The 22,484-nt window shown below is 42.8% G+C and overlaps 1 protein-coding gene across 1 annotated transcript in view; it reads right to left on the bottom strand.

Annotated features, from left to right (window-relative positions):
* LOC132827741 (sodium-coupled monocarboxylate transporter 1-like) overlaps window positions 1-22,484 on the bottom strand; it is a 49,882-nt gene that overhangs the window by 13,011 nt on the left and 14,387 nt on the right. The window contains exons 6-9 of the mRNA XM_060844435.1: window positions 21,841-21,962; window positions 14,096-14,166; window positions 11,164-11,250; window positions 3,130-3,332 (exon numbers count right to left, since the gene is read on the bottom strand). Coding sequence (XP_060700418.1) covers window positions 3,130-3,332; window positions 11,164-11,250; window positions 14,096-14,166; window positions 21,841-21,962 — 483 coding nt within the window. The remainder of the gene's footprint in view (window positions 1-3,129; window positions 3,333-11,163; window positions 11,251-14,095; window positions 14,167-21,840; window positions 21,963-22,484) is intronic.

Below are 22,484 nucleotides of genomic sequence, written 5' to 3'. Positions count from 1 at the left end.
TATCAACACACTCTTCCAACGAGCCACCACACACTGCAGCACAGACGAACTTCGAAAAACGGAGGAGAACCACCTATACAACGTATTCAAGAAGAACGGATACTCAAAAAATGCAGTCTGCAGATTCCTCAAGAACAAACCAAGACAAGCAGACAAACCACAGCCAGAAACCCTAACCACCTTACCATACATCAAAGAAGTTTCAGAAATGACTGAGACCCCTCAGAATCCTAGTAGCACACAAACCCACCAACACTCTCAAACAAAAACGAACAACCTTAAAAGACCCAGTACAACCCATGGACAAAACCAACGTCACCTACAAAATTCCATGCAAGGACTGCCACAAACACTACGTAGGACAAACAGGAAGAAAGTTAGCCATCAGGATACATGAACACCAGCTAGCCACAAAAAGACACGATCCTCTCCCCCTTGTAGCCCTACACACAGATGACAAAAACCACCAATTTGACTATGACAACACATCTATCCTGGGACAGACTAAGCAAAGACATGCCAGAGAATTCCTAGAGGCCTGGCACTCCAACCACAAAGCCATAAACAAACACATAGATCTAGATACCATCTATCAACCCCTCAGAAAACAAACAGGAAATGACATCACCACAAACCCCAGGAACCCCATCCAGGAGAAAGATATAAATAGAATGCAGGAGACAACAGCTTCATTTCACTTGGAGGTCACCACTGATGATGTTACTGAGCCAGGTAACGAATGTCTGGATATCAAACTTGCAGCTCAGCGAGCAAACCTACACCCTAAACCTAAACCTGAGCTACATGTGGGCAGCATGATGGCACAGTGGTTAGCACTGCTACCTCACAGCGCCAGAGACCTGGGTTCAATTCCTGCCTCAGGCGACTCTCTATCTGGAGTTTGCACATTCTTCCTCTGTCTGCGTGGGTTTCCTCCGGGTGCTCTGGTTTCCTCCCACAATCCAAAAATGTGCAGGTTAGGTGAATTGGCCATGAAAAATTGCCTGTAGTGTTAGGCGTAGGGGAATGGGTCTGGGTGGGTTACGCTTCGGCAGGTCAGTGTGGACTTGTTGGGCCGAAGGGCCTATAGTGGGCGGCACGGTGGCACAGTGGTTAGCACTGCTGCCTCACAGCGCCTGAGACCCGGGTTCAATTCCCGACTCAGGCGACTGACTGTGTGGAGTTTGCATGTTCTCCCTGTGTCTGCGTGGGTTTCCTCCGGGTGCTCCGGTTTCCTCCCACAGTCCAAAGATGTGCGGGGTCAGGTGTATTGGCCATGCTAAATTGCCCATAGTGTTAGGTAAGGGGTAAATGTAGGGGTATGGGTGGGTTTCGCTTCGACGGGTCGGTGTGGACTTGTTGGGCCAAAGAGCCTGTTTCCACACTGTAAGTCTAATCTAATCTAAAAAAAAACCTTCACAAACCTTGCGGGTAAAGGAAGTGAACTGTTGGACTTTATTTCAAAGGGATTGGTATTAAAGTAGAAAGGTTTTGTTAAAACTACACAAAACACTAATCAGTTACCATGTATTGTTTTGGGTCTCTTATTTAAGGAATGATATACTGACTGACAAAGTTCACTAGACTGACAGCATGTCTCACATATCTGTTAATACCATTGCAACTCTGAAAATCACGAGATTCAGTAGAAACTGTTATAGAAAATAATTGACTTTATTAAACAAAAATATATCACTTGCTTCTTGATGTTTAAACCAAATCTGCAGATGGCTAAATTCAGACACTACAAGCCCTTTTAATTATTGGTTAAAATATTGTTTTGAAACTGAAATTTAACAAAAGTAACTTCAAGACATAAAAATTGAAAAAAGGAGGGTTGATGATGTAAGGTCACAGGTGTTGATTCGAGCTTATACCAGATAAGTCTGACAAAACCTGGAGTGATAGATCAAAGTTTCTTTTTTTCTTTGTTTGTCATGGAGCTGACTGAACATAATCTCGTGTAGCTCCCAACATTCTTTTAAGAAAAGAACAGGAAGGTCTATTACAGAAGCAAAGCAGAAAGTATATTACACTACACAAGATCTATTGGAATAATCTCATTTCAAAGGTCAGAAAGAAAGATTAACTTCTTTTAGCCCATCAATAATCTTACTGACACTTAAACCTCACAAATGGATTGCTCTTATCTCCATGTTAAAGCTTCTTTCTCACCTGGCACTCACCTGGCTTATGCCCGAAACGTTGATTCTCCTGCTCCTTGGATGCTGCCTGACCTGCTGCGCTTTTCCAGCAACACATTTTCAGCTCTGATCTCCAGCATCTGCAGTCCTCACTTTCTCCTACTCTATAATTGTGTTCCTTTTGACAAATTTCTGTAGTATAATCAATCAATGCTATTTACTAAATATCTCTCCTCAGGACCCTTTAAACAAGCTACTATCTCAGCTCACTTATTATACAAGATAGATTTCTTTAACTCATGATTTCAACATTTTTGTATGTGTCTTGAACACTTCCACAATGTTCTGTTTCGGGATCTTTCTTCCAATGAGCCATAGTTTCTCAATACTTCAGTCCAGCTCTAACTGCTTGAAGATTTAACAGCAGCTCTGCTGTTATTAACCTTGTCTCTCTGCATGAACATGCTTCTGGCATTGCCCCTTCACCCCACTCCTTTTGCTCTCTGGAGGTTCTAAAACCCAAGTCAGCAAACACTTAGCAATTGTCTCCGCAGGTGGCTTGCTGGTTATTTAACTTAAATTATATGATTTCTTGTAAATGCTGCTTTCAACTCATTGTTCAAAATTACTTCCTGACCTTATTTGAAACAAAAAAATGTAACAGGCCTGAAAACCAAATTGCATTTTTCTTCTACTTTAGAATCCAAATTCCCAAACAACAATAACATGTTATAAATGGTCATCACTCTTTCTTTTTCTCCATTAATGCTGCAGACCTGCTGCTTCTTTTTGGAATTTTCTGGTTTAATATTGAAAGGCTGACTCAGGTTGGATTCTTTATTCCAAAACCAAATTTCTTATTTCCAGGCCCAAAGATCTGTTTAATTGTCTATTCTGAGACTCAAAGAATATTGTAAAAGTGAAGAAGTCACAAACATTATGGTAAAATGCACGCTTCTGATCAAATCTACATTGACATGCTCACCTTTCTTCCTGTTTGGTAGATATTATGGTGGTCAATGGAGATGTTACATTCACAGGGGTAGAGGTGGTCGTATTAATCTCCATGCAGCCTGCTGTTGATGTCTCGAGTAATTCTTTAAATTCACTAGAAGGTGGATAGATCAGGCCACCAATCCCTATCCATGTGGACAAGGCTACTCCAACAAACCAACCCACACATGCTCCCTGGGGGAGGTGAAACAAAGAAAAGGGCCTTAATTCAAAGGATGCTTCATGAAAAATAAGCACAGGTAAATAGTAAAACAAAGGGGCAGCACGATGGCTCAGTAGTTAGCACTACTGCCTCACAGACCCAGGTTCAATTCTAACCTTGAACGACCGTGTGGCCTTGCATGTTCTCCCATTGCCTGCATAGGTATCCTCTTGTGCTGCAGTGTCCTCCCACAGTCCAAAGATGTGCAGGTCAGGTGCATTAGCTATGGTAAATGTGATGTTATGGGGATAGGATTGAGGCTCGGTCTGAGTGGGATGCTCTTCAGATGGTCAGTGCAGACTTGATAGGCTGAATGGCCTCTTTCTACATTGTAGGGATCCTATGATTACTGGTATGTCTGTGTTTCAAATAGTCTGTATTGAGTGCAATGCTCAGCCATGGTAAGCAAGTTTATAACTGTAACCTACAAAACATTTGAATTCTGTTACAAGCAGTACATCAGACTTCTTGGAAAGTTCCAGCTAATAAACTCAACTGCCAAAGCACGTCTTTTTTGTCTTAAAGCTTAGACTGAGGCATGACATGAGATCTCCAATAATTGTACATCAGAAGTAAGTCTTTAGGATAAATGTTATGCATTTAGTCCAAGGTAACAATGATGCCTTGATGCTTCTCTGTTATGGTCTCAAGTTTGCTCTACCACAGGGAAGGCATGCTTAGATAAAACTAATCACCATCATTTGGACTTCCTGTTCTGTTCAACCATGGTTCACTTGGTAACACTCCCAGTTTTGGGTCACTGGTTCTGGGGTCGAGTTCCACAGCATAGATTGAACTGAAAAGTCAATGCTGACACTCTGATTTACAGTGTTGCACCAAAGCTTAAACCTGGTACTAGGCTGTTCTCTCTAGATATAAACATCCCATTCACTATTAGAAGAGTGGGGGACTTATTTCATTGAATGGTACTGATTAGCTCAGTTGGATGATGGTTGGATTACAAAACAGTATAATGCCGGCAACAATGTTGATTCAATTCCTGCACCAGCTGAGGTTCTCAAGTAGGACTTTACTCCTCGAGCTCTCCCCTTGCCTGAGGCCAGTTACATCACCATGAGTCGTCACTCTGATGACGGAGCCGATGTATGGTCTGGTAGGACTGTGGTGACTTTACCTTCATGTTACTGAAGGGCTGAAGAAACTACTCCTGTTTTTTATTTTCTTATCCCCGATGTGATCAACTCCATGAAAACAGACAATCTGGTCATTATCACATTGCTTTTTGTGGGAGTTTGCTGGAAATTGGAATTTGTGTTTCCTGCATTTCAAATGTATTTAATTAGTTGTAAAGCTTTTTGAAATGTTTGGTAGACATAAAGATGCAACATTAACACAAATCTTTTCCCCACATCTCCCAAACACTGAGTTGCAGTGCATATGCACCAATTCAGGGTAAATTCTCCGATAGTCTAAACAGTGTTTGCACTCAAGATCCATTTGTTAGCTTATGGTATTTGCAATGCACTGTTCACAAAATTCAGTTAGACTGGAAAGTAGGCATTGTCAATAGATGTACATTTAACCAGCATGCTTTGCTTCGAATGTAGGCAAATTTCATGCAGCTGGGTTGATTAATTTGAATAATTTTTGCATACAGTCAATGCTATCCACCCCGTTGAATGGCTACAGTTGGTGCAAAATCAAGAAAGGTTTGTTGGACTCAAAGTCAGTTTGTCTCTTAAAGGGATGGTGTTCTGGCTGGAACGGGAACTGGAAATGTTGTAGACGAGAATGAGAAATGCTGGATGATGGCACAAAATTGAACCAATGAGCTCCAAGTGTTCCAAAATTGTACTAAAGACTAGTTTGAGAGGATTGCAAAGGAGAGATATTTTCTGTTTGTCGAGGGCGAAAATGGCAGCAGAATTCTTGGAAGGCAGTGGGAGGCAATAGTTGTGGTTGTCAACACTGAGTGCAGTCCCAAGGATACAACATAGAACATAGAAAAGTGCAGCACAGCACAGGACCTTCAGCCCAATGTTGTGCTGAGGATTAATCCTAATCTAACATAAAATAACCTAACATATGCTCCCCTCAATTCTCTGCTGTCCATGTGCATGTCCAGCAGTTACTGAAATGTCCCTAATGGCCCTGCTCCCACCACTACTGCTGGCAATGCATTTCATGCATTCACAAATCTCTGTGTAAAGAACATACCTCTGATGTCTCCTCTAATACTTCTTCCTAATACCGTAAAGCTGTGATCCCTTGTGGCAGTCAGTCCTGCCCTGGGGAAATGTCTCTGGCTATTGACTCTATCCATGCCTCTCATTACCTTGTATACCTTGATCAGGTCACCTCTCTTCCTCCTGCTCTCCAGAGAGAAAAGTCCGAGCTCAGTCAAACTCTCCTCATAAGATAAGCCCTCCAGTCCAGGCAGCATCCTGGTAAACCTTCTTTGCACCCTCTCCAAAGCCTCCACATCTTTCCTATAATACAGCGACCAGAACTGGACACAATATTCTAAAAGTGGTCTCACCAGAGACTTGTACAGCTGCAGCAAAACCTTGCAGTTCTTAAACTCGACCCCCCTGTTGATGAAAGCCAAAACATCATATGCTTTCTTAACAACCCTATCCACTTGGGTGGCAACTTTGAGGGATTTATGCACTTGAATACCAAGATCTCTCTGTTCCTCTACACTGCCGAGAATCCTGTCTTTAATCCTATATTCAGCATTCCAGTTCGACCTTCCAAAATGCATCACTTCGCATTTATCCAGGTTGAACTCCATCTGCCATTTCTCAACCTAACTCTGCATCCTGTCTATGTTGCGCTGCAGCCTGCAATAACCCTCGTTGCTATCAATGGCACCTCCAACCTTTATGTCATTGGCAAATTTACTAACCCACCCCTCAACCTCCTCATCCAAGCCATTTATAAAAACTGCAAAGAGCAGAGGCCCAAAAACAGAGTCCTGTGGGATGCTACTGACTACTGACCTCCAGGTAGAATACTTTCCATCTACAACCACTCTTTGCCTTCTGTAGGCCAGCCAATTCTGAATCCAGATAGCCAAATCTCCCTGATTCCCATACCTCCTGACTTTATGAATGAGCCTACCATGGGACCCTTATCAAATGCCTTGCTGAAGTCCATGTACACCACACCAACTGCTTGACCTTCATCAACCTGTCTCTTCACCTTCTCAAAGAACTCAATAAGGTTTGTGAGGCATAACCTGCCCCTCACAAAGCCATGCTGACTGCCGTTAATCATGCTTTGCTTTTCCAACTAGTCATAAATCCTATCCCTCAAAATTCTTTCCAAAACCTTGCTGGCCACAGACGTGGTCACAAAAACATCAATGAGTGGTTAAGCTCAGGAAATACAGTTTCAAAAGTCATATCCACCATTCATCCAGTGTTCTCTCAGTACTCACAGCATCACACTCCCATTCACCTGTCAATAAAAACGCCATCCCATATTCCCAATTCCTTCGTCTCCGCCGCATCTGCTCCCAGGAGGACCAATTCCAACACCGCACAACCCAGATGGCCTCCTTCTTCAAGGACCGCAGATTCCCCCCAGACGTGATCGACGATGCCCTCCACCGCATCTCCTCCACTTCCCGCTCCTCCGCCCTTGAGCCCCGCTCCTCCAACCGCCACCAAGACAGAACCCCACTGGTTCTCACCTACCACCCCACCAACCTGCGCATACAACGTATTATCCGCCGCCATTTCCGCCACCTCCAAACGGACCCCACCACCAAGGATATATTTCCCTCCCCTCCCCTATCAGCGTTCCGCAAGGACCACTCCCTTCGTGACTCCCTTGTCAGATCCACACCCCCCACCAACCCAACCTCCACCCCCGGCACCTTCCCCTGCAACCGCAGGAAATGTAAAACTTGCGCCCACACCTCCACACTCACTTCCCTCCAAGGCCCCAAGGGATCCTTCCATATCCGCCACAAGTTCACCTGTACCTCCACACACATCATCTATTGCATCCGCTGCACCCGATGTGGCCTCCTCTATATTGGTGAGACAGGCCGCTTACTTGCGGAACGCTTCAGAGAACACCTCTGGGCCGCCCGAACCAACCAACCCAATCACCCCGTGGCTCAACACTTTAACTCCCCCTCCCACTCCACCGAGGACATGCAGGTCCTTGGACTCCTCCACCGGCAGAACACAACTACACGACGGCTGGAGGAGGAGCGCCTCATCTTCCGCCTGGGAACCCTCCAACCACAAGGTATGAATTCAGATTTCTCCAGCTTCCTCATTTCCCCTCCCCCCACCTTGTCTCAGTCGGTTCCCTCAACTCAGCACCGCCCTCCTAACCTGCAATCCTCTTCCTGACCTCTCCGCCCCCACCCCACTCCGGCCTATCACCCTCACCTTGACCTCCTTCCACCTATCCCACCTCCATCGCCCCTCCCCCTAGTCCCTCCTCCCTACCTTTTATCTCAGCCAGCTTGGCTCTCTCTCTCTTATTCCTGATGAAGGGCTTATGCTCGAAACGTCGAATTCTCTATTCCTGAGATGCTGCCTAACCTGCTGTGCTTTGACCAGCAACACATTTGCAGCTGTGATCTCCAGCATCTGCAGACCTCATTTTTTACTCGAATAATTTCTATCAACCAAGTCTTGTACCTAAATCCATATACCCTTGCTTCACTCACTAGCTTTTCACCACTGCTTACATTACACCCACATCTTACAGTTTGCATTCAATGCAAATTATTCAGTTTGACAGCCATATCACCCAGTTGCTTTGTGTAGAACTTACTGATGCACTTTTCTCTCTCTTGCAGGACACACTGCTGCATTGCTGGAGGGGTTCATGGAGAAAACGGTGCCTGCTACCATTGGAATGACAATAATTGAGATCATGGCCAACAACAGTGCTGAAACTACTGGAGACATCAGTGTGCATGTATTTTGTCATCTTTCTGACATCCCACTTTACCTTCATCCCAAAGTCTCTTTGATTTATATTCTTCTTGCTCAACCATCCCCCACTCCTCACTAAAAAACCATATGGCAGAACTCTCAGAAGGCAGTGGGAGTAGATAGCTATGGTGTCAATGCCAAGCAGTAGGATGCACAAGATTGGCAATGACTTCACAAGAGTCGTCAAGCTTAGGAAACACACTTTCAAACGTCATATCCACCGTCCCTCCAGTGTTCTCTCTCAGTACTCAAAGCATCACATCCCCTTTCATCAATCGACAATTTCTATCAATCCGTCAGATTGTTGGAAGCAACTCAATCAGTCTGACTTTTTGGGCTTTTTCCATTGCCTCATGTGTCTCCTCTTGAACAATTTATCTGTCTGTCTTGTTCCTTTCTTCTTTCTGACACTAAAGAACTACACTCCGGTCAGATAGTGAAAGGAGAGCAGGAAGATCGTATTGAGGAAGAAACAGCTCTCATTCTTGTCACCACCAGCTCAAATCCTGGCACTAGAGGTACTTTAGAAGATACCGTAGAACTTGCACATGATGCCTGCAATGATGCATGTGCAAAAAATGGGTGGGCCCAAATCCTGGAATACCCTTTCTCAGGGCAGTGTGGAGCCACCTAGTGGTCCAAAGAGGTAGCTCATCACCACTTTCTCAAGAGCAAGTAGGTTTGACCAATAAATATTTGTGAAAGTGAGGACTGCAGATGCTAGAAATCAGTCAAGATTAGAGTGGTACTGGAAAAGCACATCAGGTCAGGCAGCATCCGAGGAGCAGGAAAACCGACATTTTGGGCAGGAGCCCTTCATCAGGAACCTTTCATTCCCAATAAATATTGGCTAAGCCAGCAAGAACCACACCCTACAAGTGAATAAAACAAAGGGGCATGAGGTGATAGCTACTTCTCTCTGGCAAAATAGAATGAAATGTATTCTGGTGTCTTTGTGCGCAAAGTCTGTTATCTCACTTACATATCGGAATAGCAAACTGGAACAAGATGCAAATATCCTCTGGATGAGCTCAGTGAATCTAACAGAGATGAGCTCAGTATTAATACTCTATCACTCTGTGGCTGCAGATCCCACTGCAACTGGTGGGAGAGTTCGGTGAGCACTTCCTTGATGAAGTGATTGAATCTAATATTGCTTGCTAAAGTTAAATGAAGAAATTTGTTTCTCGTTGACCTTTCAAAGCAAAAGGGCACAGGGTTCCCTTACCCGTATCCTCTCCTGTTACCACAGCTCATTTCTCTCCATCTGCTGTGGGTCCACAAGGGAAGAAACTGCTTCACTCTCATCTGAAATGAAGTATTCTGAACAGAGCCCTTGAATTCTGAGTCAAGACCAGATGCTATAAGATTTCCAATAGAGTTCAGCTTCTTTAATATCCTATTATACAATAATTTGGGAGACTAAATAATAATCCAGCAAATATTTTTACTAATTCAGCAGCAGCCGATACAAATCTATCCCAATGAGTTGGTGCTTCTTTAAGAGTGTGAATGAGAGCTCTTATTGCTCAAATGCATGTCCAACTCCGAGATGCTATGCCTGATCCATCGATTGTGCAATATTTAGGTGTGGGCCCATTGTGCTCTCACTGATTCCTCCCAGTGTGAGGACTGGACCAGAAGGACACATTGGCCTGGATGCTGTTTTGAACAGAGGCAGCATAAGCTGTAGGTGTTAACGCAGTGGAATTTCATGGAAATTGAATCTTAGAATGCAGATGCACGGAACCATTCGGCCCATCATATTAGAGTTGATCTTTCTCTGCACATTCTCTGTAGCTGTCACACAGAATACCTGTATTTTGTTCAGTTACCTTGATGTACTTATGCAAGGTATGATAGGTAACCTCATAGGTACGTGTCAGAGAACACCTCTGGGACTCCCGCACCAACCACCCCAACCGCCACATGGCTCAACACTTTAACTCCCCCTCCCACCCCGCCAAGGACATGCAGGTCCTTGGCCTCCTCCATCGCCAGACCCTGGCAACACGACGCCTGGAGGAAGAGCGCCTCATCTTCTGCCTAGGAACCCTCCAACCACAAGGAATGAATGCAGATTTCTCCAGCTTTCTGATTTCCCCTCCCCCCACCTTTTCTCAGTCTCAACCCTCAGACTCAGCACCGCCTTCTTGACCTGTAATCTTCTTCCCGACCTCTTCGCACCCCCCCCCACCCCCTCTCCAGCCTATCACCCTCACCTTAATCTCCTTCCACCTATTGTATTCCCAACACCACTCCCCCAAGTCCCTCCTCCCTATCTTAACCTGCTTGGCACACCCTCCTCATTCTTAAAGAAGGGCTTATGCCCGAAACATCGAATCTCCTGCTCCTTTGATGCTGCCTGACCTGCTGCGCTTTTCCAGCAACACATTTTTAAGCTCTGATCTCCAGTATCTGCAGTCCTCACTTTCTCCTAAGGTATGACAGGTCTGGTTAGCACATAAAACAATACTTTTCACTGTATCTTGGTACATGTGACAATAATAAATCAAATTGAATCATGTCTGTGTCAGCTCCTTTAAAAAGCAACCCATCAGTCTGATTTTCCTGGGCGTCTTCCACTGCCTCATACTTGTCCTCTGACACAATTCATCGTGTTCCATTTTTGAAAATGTAACAGGGTTTCCTGGACATATCTTTGGTACGTGGTTCATCCTTTGAAAATAATTCTGGTCATCCATGCAAACTAAACATTATCATTAACCCCATGTCTAAGATTTGGACCAGATTCACTAGATAAGCCAGGATTGTACTCCATCACAATTGCGCCAGTGGAATCATATCTCCACAAATACCGTACTTAAGTACTAATATTAGTCTTTATTGATGCTTGATAATTTGTTTATGGCCTTACCTTACCATTGCTCTTTGGAAATAATGCTGCTAAAGTAAATACACCTAATATGGGTCCTAGGATCATTCCTTCAAAAGTTAGCGTTGCCTAGACAGAATAACAAATAAAAAGCACACTCACTACTAGAAATATTTGTATAAACTTAAATTGTCGTTACATTTGTACATGTGTAAACAAAGTAAAATTGTTATGTCTGTAGTACAAAGCTGGACTGAGAGATTGAGGATAAAGCAGGACCATATGTATCCTGCACATTAGTAAGGACATCCTGCACCGTTGTCACTCCATCAGGGGAATGGCCTCAATCACCATGGCAGCAGATTCCCATTGATTTTACAGAGGGACAGATGTCACTAGTGGTCGTAGATGCCCACTCCAAGTGGTCCAAGAGATGGTCATGAAGTGGGTATCAGCAGAAATAACGATCGGCTGACTGGATTAAATACTTCCCATATTGGGTGGACTTTAAACTAGTTTGGCTGAAGGAATGGGAACCTAAGGGGAGGCTCTGAGTTAGCTAGAGGGGGTGAGGGCTTAAGGAGAAAGAGAATCAAGACAGTAAATAAAAAGCAAGAAGCAACTGGGCAGTGTCGCACTAAGATCAATGGAAACCAGGTAAGCAGTAGAAAAATAATGTTAATAGTAAAGGTTCTTCAGGTGGAGGGGTTAGGATTCAAAACAAAGGTATAAAAACTGGTATAAGGGCACTTTTTCTGAATGCTTGCAGCATTTGAAACAATGTAAATGAGTTGACGGCACAAATCATCACGAATGTGTATAATTTAGAGGCCATTCCAGAGACATGGTTGCAGGGTGGTCATGACTGGGAGTTCAATAGAAGGGGTATCAGACTATTCAGAAGGACAGACAGGAAGGAAAGGGATGTGGGGTAACTCTGATATTTATCAATGACATCTGGGCAGCAGTGAGCGATGATATAGGTTCCATGGAGAAAAAAAGGTTGTATCAATGTGGGTGGAAATTAGAAATAGTAAGGGGAAAAAGTCACTGATAGGCGTAGTCTATAGGCCACCAAATAACAATATCAAGGTAGGGTCGGCAATAAACAAAGAAATACCTGATGCATGTAGAAAGGGCAATTATCAAGGGGGAGTTTAATCTACATATTGATTGATCAAACCGAGATGGTCAAAGTAGTCTTGAGGAGGAATTCATAGAATGCTTCTGTGATAGTTTCCTTGAACAGTATGTAATGGAACCTATGGAAGGAACAAGCTGTCCTAGGTATGGTCCTGTGTAATGAGACAGGAATAACTGATGAGCTCATAGTTAGGATCATCTTGGAAGGAACGATCACAGTATGGATGAACTTAAAGAGCAGATGGAGGGTGAGAAGGCAAAATCCAAGATCAATGTCTTGCACTTAAACAAAGGAGGCTATAATGTGATGACGGAGAGGTTGACTAAGATAGAATGGGAGCAAAGATTACGTTGTGGGACAATTGAGGAACAGTGAAGGACTTTCAAAGTGATTATTCAGAGTGCTCAGCAGAGGTATATACCAGAGAAAAAGAAGGGTTGTAGGCAAAGGGAAAATCATCCATGGATAACTAAGGAAATAAAGCAGGGTGTCAAATTGAAACCAAGGCATACAAAGTAGCAAAGATTGGTGGGAAACTCAGGGATTGGAAAATCTTTCAAGGTCAACAGAAAGCCAGGAAAAAAAGCTATAAGGGAAGATTATGACAATAAACTGACTCAGAATATAAAAAACAGAGAGCAAATATTTCTATAAATATATAAAATGAAAAAAGTGGCTAAAGTAAACATTGATCCTTTAGATGTTGAGAAAGGGGATTTAATAATGGGGCTGAGGTGTTGAAGAGATGTTTTCTGTCGGTCTCACAGTGAAGACACAAATAACAAGCCAATAATTGATAACAAGGAGATTATGGCAAGTGAGGAGCTCAAAACTATCATAATCACAAAAGAGAGTGTGTTGGGCAAGCTAATGGGGCTAAAGATAGACCAGTCTCCCAGCCCTGATGGTATACATCTCAGAGTACTGAAAGGGACAATAGGGGAAATAACAATTGCACTTTTGGTAATTTACCAGAATTCGGTGGACTCTGGGGCAGTTGGCAGATTGGAAAACAGCAAATGTGATGCTACTGTTTACAAAAGGATGTAGACAAAAGGCAGATAACTATAGGCCTGTTAGATTAACTTCCGCAGTATGGAAACTGCTTCAATCTATCATCAAAGAGGAAATAGCAGGTTATCTGGATAGAAGTTGTCCCATCGTGCAGGCACACCATTGGTTCATGAAAGGCAGGTCATGTTGAATTAATTTATTGGAATTCTTTGAGGACATTACAAGCACAGTGGACAATGGGGAGTCAGTGGATGTGGTGTATCTGGATTCCTGATTTGGAGATGCCAGCGTGGACAAAGTTAAAAATCACACAACACCAGGTTATAGTCCAACAGGTTTATTTGGAAGCACTAGCTTTCAGAGCGCTGCTCCTTCACCTGATGACCACCTGATGAAGGAGCAGCGCTCCAAAAGCATAGTGATGTACATGTGTTACCTACAATGTCAGTATAGTTGTTAGATGCATATCTATGGTTAAAGGGATGTTGAAGTAAGTGATATGTATGTAGTTGGGTGTGTGCTGTCCTTTGAAGAGAGTGGATCAGCTGAACTGGAGGTGGGAGCTAGGGGACAGACTAAAAACTATTGTGGAGCTGAGAGACCTACAATAAAGTGTTCACTGTTAAAGTTTATACCATCTACCGTGTGTTCCATTTATACTTGTCATAAATAATTTGAAGTTCATCTATAAAAAAAGGTGCTATAAAAGGTATTATAAAATTACTCAACATTTCCTCTTTCAGTATTTACAGCATTTTCCTCTCATATTTCACTATGTCAGTGCCTACAATACTTTGCCTTTTGAAATTTATTTACCTGAATTATATTTCTTCCCATGAGAGAACTGATTCCAGTCAGGCCTATTGTAACTAGTCCAAAAGTCATTGCTGCATCACAGAAGAACAGTTAAAAGATTAATCTTAATCAAATAGTATATTTTTAAAGTCATATCTCCAAAAGACCTTGCAGTTTGTTTATTGTATGAAATAGTCTCAAATCTCATTGAAGTTCTTAATGTGGAATCTGAAAATCCAATCAAGTCCTGGATCTGAAACAAAAATTCATTAAGGTTCTTCACAGTGTGTTCTGTTCTGTCTTTTTCTACGAAGGAACCCATGGATTAATTTTCTAACCCAGCATATATATCAGAAGGAAAAACACTGAGCAGATTATCCTTTTTCCTGCTGTAAGCCTCACCAGAATTTCGATAAGATGAAATTTGAGAGCTGGAGCAAATCCTGCAAATATCTCTAACAAGATCCCAAACTTTCAATGGAAAAAGTCACCAAACCCCTCTGTGAATGCTTTCCTTCTACTTAAGACCCACTTACTCTATTGGAAGCAGAAGAACATGGAAGAATGTTTCTTGAGGGCCTCTTGCTCCAGAGAGTGGCATAAAGCAACGACAACATTTTTGCAGATGCGTCCTTTTGAACACAGAGAGCTCATTCCAGCCATATCCCTACCTTTGGGTATTTGGAGAGGAATGGTAGCCTAGCACAGAGGTAGATAAGATGTGTGCTTCATTGCATTTACATTCCTTAGCAGAATCCCTGATCTTCAGACATAATGCATTTAATATGTCTCAATTGCTAACCTTCCTCTACAATTTGACATAAAAAGCATCAAATACAAAGCCATTAAATTCAGTGTGTCGGGTCAACTTTCTCACTGGATCCAGTTTGCTAGAGAAATCTGCAAAATTGTTTTTAGAAAGGACCAGATTTCTACATTTACCAATAAACCCTAGGAAATCTCAATCATCCAATCACCAGAATTAAGATAAACGCGTTAATAATGGAAGTGTAATTTTTGTGTCTATCTTCTGTCTAACATAAGCAATTATGAATGAAAACGAGTTTCTTGATAAAATTTACACACAACATTTATATAGGAATTCTTAGCAGAACCAACCAGAGCTTCAATTTGTTGAATCATTGTGTTCTCATGACTGAATTAACACTAATCAATATTGGTATAACAATTTAAACTGGCTAATAATGCAAAACTTGGTAATTTAGAGTAATATTGGAGACATGATCAGTATTACATGGTAATACCAATGCGAGGGGCAGTACTACAGAGTGTCAATGGTGCAGGGGACAGAACCTCAGTTTGGACATGCAGTTTATAAGACTGTTAAGCCCTTGGAGAAGATTTATTCAAATAATCCAAGACATAACAAGCTTCAGTTATGTGGAGACACTAGAGAAGCTGAGAGCAGAGAAAATTAAGAGGAAATTTGTTTGTGAGGTTCAAAATTATAACCAGCTTTGACAAAGAAAAATGGTTCCAGGTGACAGAGAATGCAGGTTTAAGGTAACAGTTCAAAGAACCAGAAGGTGACATGAATATTTTTTTTTTCACAGCAAGTTAATGTGATGAAATAAATGCACTTCCTGAAAGTGTAATGGAAACATTAGACAGTAACTTTCATGATTAAATTGGATAAAATGCTTTAAAATATTTACAGGGTGGTGAGAAAGTGAGACCAATTGGATATGCTTTCAAAGAGTTTGAATTATCATGACTTACAGTAAAACCTTTCTTCCACCGTACTAATCTAATCTCTTTTTATTAAACCTCCTTTTCTAATCAACCTGTTCAGAGATATTATTACATACCTCTGGAGCAGGTGGGACTTGAACCTGGGCCCTTGGTCCAGGGTAAGGACACTACCACTGTGCCACAAAGGCCCCCAAAAGCTCAAAACATAAATTTGAGTGGCATCCTTTGTGTACCATACTAATCTCTGTGTCCTTCCAATTTTAGCATACGTACTGCCAAAGCATGCTGCTTATAAAATTTGGCAGTTCCTAGCCCTTTCCCATTGAGCAAAAAATGTTTCTATAGCAAACAACTATAATGTTAATGAACACCTCAATCCTAAATGTCCTTTTCACCTTCTCAGCTGTTACAAGTATGGCAGAGATGATTTTTTTTCAGCTGCTAACTTAGTCGTATTTCCAGCTACAGAGATATGATTTGTTTGCAGTTTGGATATCATCACCACTTGGCAGGAAAGTAGCTTCAGGATATTGCACAACTATTGAGATGACAGAATTTTCAAAGATTTCAAATGAGCTTTCACTGTGGACCATTATGCATGTATACAGGATGGAAACCAATCACTTGATAATCAACTCTAGAAGGGAAATAATCTTTTTTTGGTTTGCCAGAAAAGTCTTTAAGAATACTAAGCATAAGGGAATGCTAAGTGATACTAAATGATAGGGGCATTTTATAGTGCCTTGTGCACAGTATTGGCCCTTATCCATCAAATGATGCATTTACCTCATTACAGCTGGCTTCCAATTCACAAGAAATGTTGATGGGTAGAAACCTGCCTATTCCTGTTCTGCCAACTTTTAGCCAACACCTACCCAGGTAACAAGGTTTCCATGGCATCAATGAAAACAACTACGACATTCAGGTTTCAAGCTCGAATCCTTTTTCCGAATGAAACTACACATGCAGGATGAACGTACCACAGACTCAACGTTACGGGTTCACCTTTGACCACTTTCTTTCAGATATGTGCATGCAATAAAACAAGATGTAAAGTTACAATCAAGAATGGATTCACGTTCTGTTATTTTTTTCATTAATGATTTCCACATCAGTACATTTATCAGGAAAGTGAAGTGAAAGTAAAAACTTCCTAGACATTAGTAACAAGGCATTAAACAGATACTAAGCCCACTTCATCAGTGGTCGTCCCTCCATCATAAGGTCAGAAGTGGAGGTGTTTGCTGATTGCACAATACTCAGTACTATTTCTGACACCTCAAATAGTGAAACAGTCCCTGTCCAAATGTAGGAAGAACTCGATGATATCTGGGGTTGGGAAGTGGCATGTAACATTTGTGCGAAGCAAGTGGCAGGAAATGACCAGATCCAATAAGTGAGAATCTAACCATCACCATTAACTTCAATTGTATTGTCATCACTGAATTCTCCACTATCAATCTTAGCAGAGTCCCTGACTTCAGATTCCCTGGGGATTACCATTGACCAGAAAGTGAACTGGACTAGCCACGTAAACAATGTGGCTACAAAATAGGTTAGAGGTTCGGACTGTTGCAGGGAGTCAAGAGTGTGGTGCTGGTAAAGCGTAGCAGCTCAGGCAGCATCCGAGGAGCAAAAGTCGTTTGGGCAAAAGTCCTTCAGCAGGAACTCACTTGAATCCCCAAAGCCTGTCCACCATCTACAAAGTGCAAGTCAAGAGTGAAATGGAGTCTTCCTCACTTTCCTGGATGAGTATAGCTCCAACAACAAAAAAGTTTGATCCCAACCAGGATAAAGCATTGATTGACACCACATCCACAAGCATTCAGTCTCTCCACCAATGACGTTCAGTAGAAACAGTGTATACCGTTTACAAGATGCATTGTAGAAGTTCACTCAGGCTCCTCAAACAATATCTTCCAAATCCATGGGCATTAACTAGAAGGACAAGGGCAGCAGTAGATGCATGGGAAAGTCATTATCTATAAGTATCCAACCAAGCTACTCACCAGTCTGACTTTGATATACAGCACTCTGCCTTCAGTTTCACTGGGCCAAAATCTGCGAACTCCTCCCTCACAGCATTATATGGCTATCTATGTGATGCACCTCCACACACATCATTTACTGCATCCGCTGCACCCGATGTGGCCTCCTCTATATTGGGGAGACAGGCCGCCTACTTGCGGAACGTTTCAGAGAACACCTCTGGGACACCCGCACCAACCAACCCAACCACCCCGTGGCTGAATACTTTAACTCCCCCTGCCATTCTGCCAAGGACATGCAGGTCCTTGGCCTCCTCCATCGCCAGACCATAGCAACATGACGCCTGGAGGAAGAGCGCCTCATCTTCCTCCTAGGAACCCTCCAACCAAAAGGGATGAATGCAGATTTCTCCGGCTTCATTTCCCCTCCCCCCACCTTTTCTCAGTCCCAACCCTCAGACTCAGCACCACCTTCTTGACCTGCAATCTTCTTCCCCACCCCTCCCCCCCCCCCCCCCCCCCCCCCACCTCCACCCCTCTCCGGCCTATCACCCTCACCTTAACCTCCTTCCACCTATCGTATTCCCAACACCCCTCCCCCAAGTCCCTCCTCCCTACCTTTTATCTTAGCCTGCTTGGCACACCCTTCTCATTCCTGAAGAAGGGCTTATGCCCAAAACGTCGATTCGCCTGCTCCTTTGATGCTGCCTGACCTGCTGCGCTTTTCCAGCAACACATTTATCAGCTCTGGAATCAGTGAACCTTGTCTGAACTGGCTTCAAGTTGCTCCATCTGTCCTTAAAGGGAATAAATTTGTATGCAGTACTCCAGGTATGGTATCACTAATACCTTGTATAGTTGTCACAACACTTCCCTACTATTATACTCTATTATACTCAGGCATGGGTAACTCACTTCTTGACTCCCCAAAGCCTGTCTACTGTCTACAAGTCACAAGTTAGGTGTGTAATGAAATACTGCCGCTTGCTTGGATGGGTGCAGCTCCAACAACATTTAAGAAATTTGACACCATCCAGAACTAAGCACCCTGCCTGACTGGCACCACATCCACTCCCTCCACCATGACACTCGGGAGGAGCAGTGTATACTATCTACTATTTGCACAGCAGAAGTTCACCAAAGATCCAAAGACAACACCTTCCAAACCCATGCTCATTTCTATCTGGAGGGACAAGGGTAACAGATAAATGTGAACACCACACTCTATAAATGACTGGAGGTTGGCTAACATTGTGCCAATATTAAGAAAGGTGGTAAGGGGAAGCCAAGAAACTATAGACCAGTAAGCTGGACATCGGTGGTGGGAAAGTTGTTGGACAGAATCCTGAGGGACAGGATTTACATATATTTGAAAAGGCAAGAAATGATAAGGGCAAATCAACATGGCTTTGTGTGTGGAAAGAACTTGACTAAGTTTTTTAAACAAGCAACAAAGAGGATTGACAAGGGCAGAGTGGGTGGATGTGATTTATGTGGACTTCAGTAAAGCATGTGAGAAGGTTCCTCATGGTAGGCATGTTAGCAAGGTTAGATTACACAGAATACAGGGAGACTAGGATACAGAACTGGCTGGTAGGTAGAGACAGAGGGTGATGGTGGAGGGTTGCTTTTCAGACCAGAGGCCTGTGACCAGTTTTGTGCCACAAGGATCGGTGCTGAGTCCACTGCTTTTTGTCATTTATATAAATGATTTGGATGTGAACATAGGAGATATGATTAATAAGTTTGCAAATGTCACTAAAATTTGAGGTGTCGTGGATAGCGAAGAAGGTTATGTCAGAGTACAATGGGATCTTGGACCAATGGACTAAGGAGTGGCCGATGGAGTTTAATTTAGATAAATGTGAGGTGCTGTATTTTGGAAAGGCAAATCTACACTTTATGGTAAGGTCCTGGGGAGTGGTGCTGAACAAAGTGACCTTGGAGTGAAGGTTCATACTTCCTTGAAAATAGACTCACAGGTAGAAAGGATAGTGAAGAAGGTGTTCAGTATGCTTTCCTTTATTGGTCAGAGCATTGAGTATAACAGTTGGGAGGTCATTTTGCGGCTGTACAGGACATTAGTTTGGCCACTTTTGGAGTATCCTATAGGAAGGATGTTGTGAAATGTGAAAGAGTTCAGAAAAGATTTACAAGGATGCTGTCAGGGTTGGAGGGATTGAGCTTTGGGAGAGGCTGAATAGATTGGGGTTATTTTCCCTGGAGCATCAGAGGCTGAGGGGTAACCTTATAGGCGTTTATAAAACCATGACGGGCATGGATAGGATAAATAGGCAATGCATTTTCCCTGGGGTCGGGGAGTCCAAAACTAGAAGGCATAGGTTTAGGGTGAGATGGGAAAGATATAAAAGAGACCTAAAGGGCAACTTTTTCACACAGAGGGTGGTACGTGTCTGGAATGAGCTGCCAGAGGAAGTGGTGGAGGCTAAGAAGGTTGCAACATTCAAAAGGCATCTGGATGGGTATGTGAATAGGAAGGGTTTAGAGGTATAGGGGCCAAGTGCTGGTAAATGAGACTAAGTTTATATAGGCTATCTGGTCGGCATGGACGAGTTGGACCGAAGGGTCTGTTTTTGTGCTGTACTGGGACTGGGGCATTGCACAGGGCAGGGTGACACTAAGCACATGGACACACAAGATGGCCGCTGGACCACAATATGGAGAGAGACAGCAGAGCACACACAGACACTGCCTGTGGCCACCAGAATGCCAGCACAATGCACTCAGCCCAGTTGATTAGTTTAAGGCTGGTGGGGGAGAGAATACACATGAATAGCGTATACTGCCTGCAGAAGTGTCTGGGTCCAGCCAACACCTTTGGTAGAAATGCTAACTGTTGGATACAGACTCCACACAAAGTGCTAATAGCCAGGGATGCAGTAATTGGCCTTCTTAGGAAGAGCGATTAATGTCCATTACTACAGTAATGGACCTCTGCGCAGACATTGAAATTGACAATGTCTGCACTGAAACTGACAATGACCGCGCTGAAATTAACAAAGGCTGCACTGGAACTGACAATGACTGCACTGAAACTATCAACAATTCTGCAATGTTTACAATAAACAAACTATATTACAAAGACAATAACCTTATCACCGACCTATTGTATTATAAAATGTACAAAAGTATCTTGACATGTGTTCCCGGATGACAGAAGACTCGCAGCTGACCACTGTGCTGTTGGTGAGTCTCTCTCTCTCTCTCCGGAGCTCCGGTATTTCTTTGTACAATAAACTCTGTCATTGAACCCCGACTCTGACTTCGGGGCTGGTGATTTTCCCCACAACAGTTCAAAAATAATGAAGCAGAAAACCTGATTATTGTTAAAGCTTACTATCTCTGGAAGTTGCTGAGTTGTCTTGTGGTTGAATTTTCATCTGCACAATGAAATACCGACTGCATCCAGTGACAGTGACAGAGACATGAATTCCAGGTTCTTGCTTGAAAGGTTCACTAGGACCAAAGGGAGTTGTGGTGATTGATTCAGCAAGTGAGAAGATGAGTACTGTTTGCCATAAGAGGGTGGGTTGTTCAGTATATTCAAGGCTGAGATAGACAGGTTTTTACTCACGAAGGGAAGAGGGTTATGGGAATTGGCAGGAAAACAGAGTTGAGGATGATCAGATCAGTCATATTCTCATTGAATAGCAGAGCAGACTCATTGGGTTGAATGGGCTTTTTCTGTCCCTACGTTTTATGGTCATCCATGATCCTAAAGGTAGAGAATTCTGGATCAATTTCTGTGCTTGACGGTGTTCAGAACCTGTCTGGTAGGCAAGGAGGTTAGAAAACCAGGGGAATGCAAAAGGTATGCTGTAAGTGATGCTACATGTACATGAGCTGCTCTTCTATTGGAGTCAGTGCTGGACAGCACCAATTGGTACAATCCTGCTACTGTCAGAGATTTTGGGAGCCAATAATAACATTTTATTTTGTGGATTTTGCTTTGTTTCTAAACTTATATGATATTTCATCTCTGAATGGATGTAGTGTGAACAGCCTGAAAGAAAACAAATATAGAAAAATTAGTTGAAAGACAACCTAGGAGTTTAGAGGTCAGAATCTTCTTCCTGTTCGAAAGTTCTCCCCAAGGTTTCCAGATTGGTTTAATAAAATCTTCAATACAGACAGCAGCCAAAGAACTGATGCCAGAAGAAATTGTGCTGTGGAGAGGAAGGAAAAAGTAAACAGAAGTTCCTACATTCCCAACTTTGCATTTCACATGAAATGCAAACAATTTGTTTAACCCCTTTGCTAGCACAGTCATTACTTACTGTCATTAATTTAATGTCCTCAGCAAACATCATGATTTCAATAGAACAGCTTTAATTGTATTTCACATGCTTCAAAATGAAAAAAATTAGGGAGGTTGAAGACTTGTGAGGAACTCATTTCCAATATGCAACATACACACTTACTGCCTTTTCTATGGAGATAATTATCAGACATTTGTGTGTCCAGAGGTGGAGAGGCCATACAGTTAATTAGTACTTATCTCAGACTGTGTAAGTTGGTGGCTGATTTATACTTTCCTTCTGGTTTACAAGTCCATGTGAGATAGGAACTGAAGACTTTGTAATAATAATTAAGAAATGAGATGTGGAGGTGCTGGTGTTGAACTGGGGTGGACAAGATCTGAAGTCACACAACACCAGGTCATAGTCCAACAAGTTTATTTAAAACCA

The sequence above is a fragment of the Hemiscyllium ocellatum genome, chromosome 25 (genome assembly GCF_020745735.1).
Source record: "Hemiscyllium ocellatum isolate sHemOce1 chromosome 25, sHemOce1.pat.X.cur, whole genome shotgun sequence".
Classification (NCBI taxonomy): Eukaryota; Metazoa; Chordata; class Chondrichthyes; order Orectolobiformes; family Hemiscylliidae; genus Hemiscyllium; species Hemiscyllium ocellatum.
This window is presented reverse-complemented; position numbering and strand designations above follow the sequence as displayed.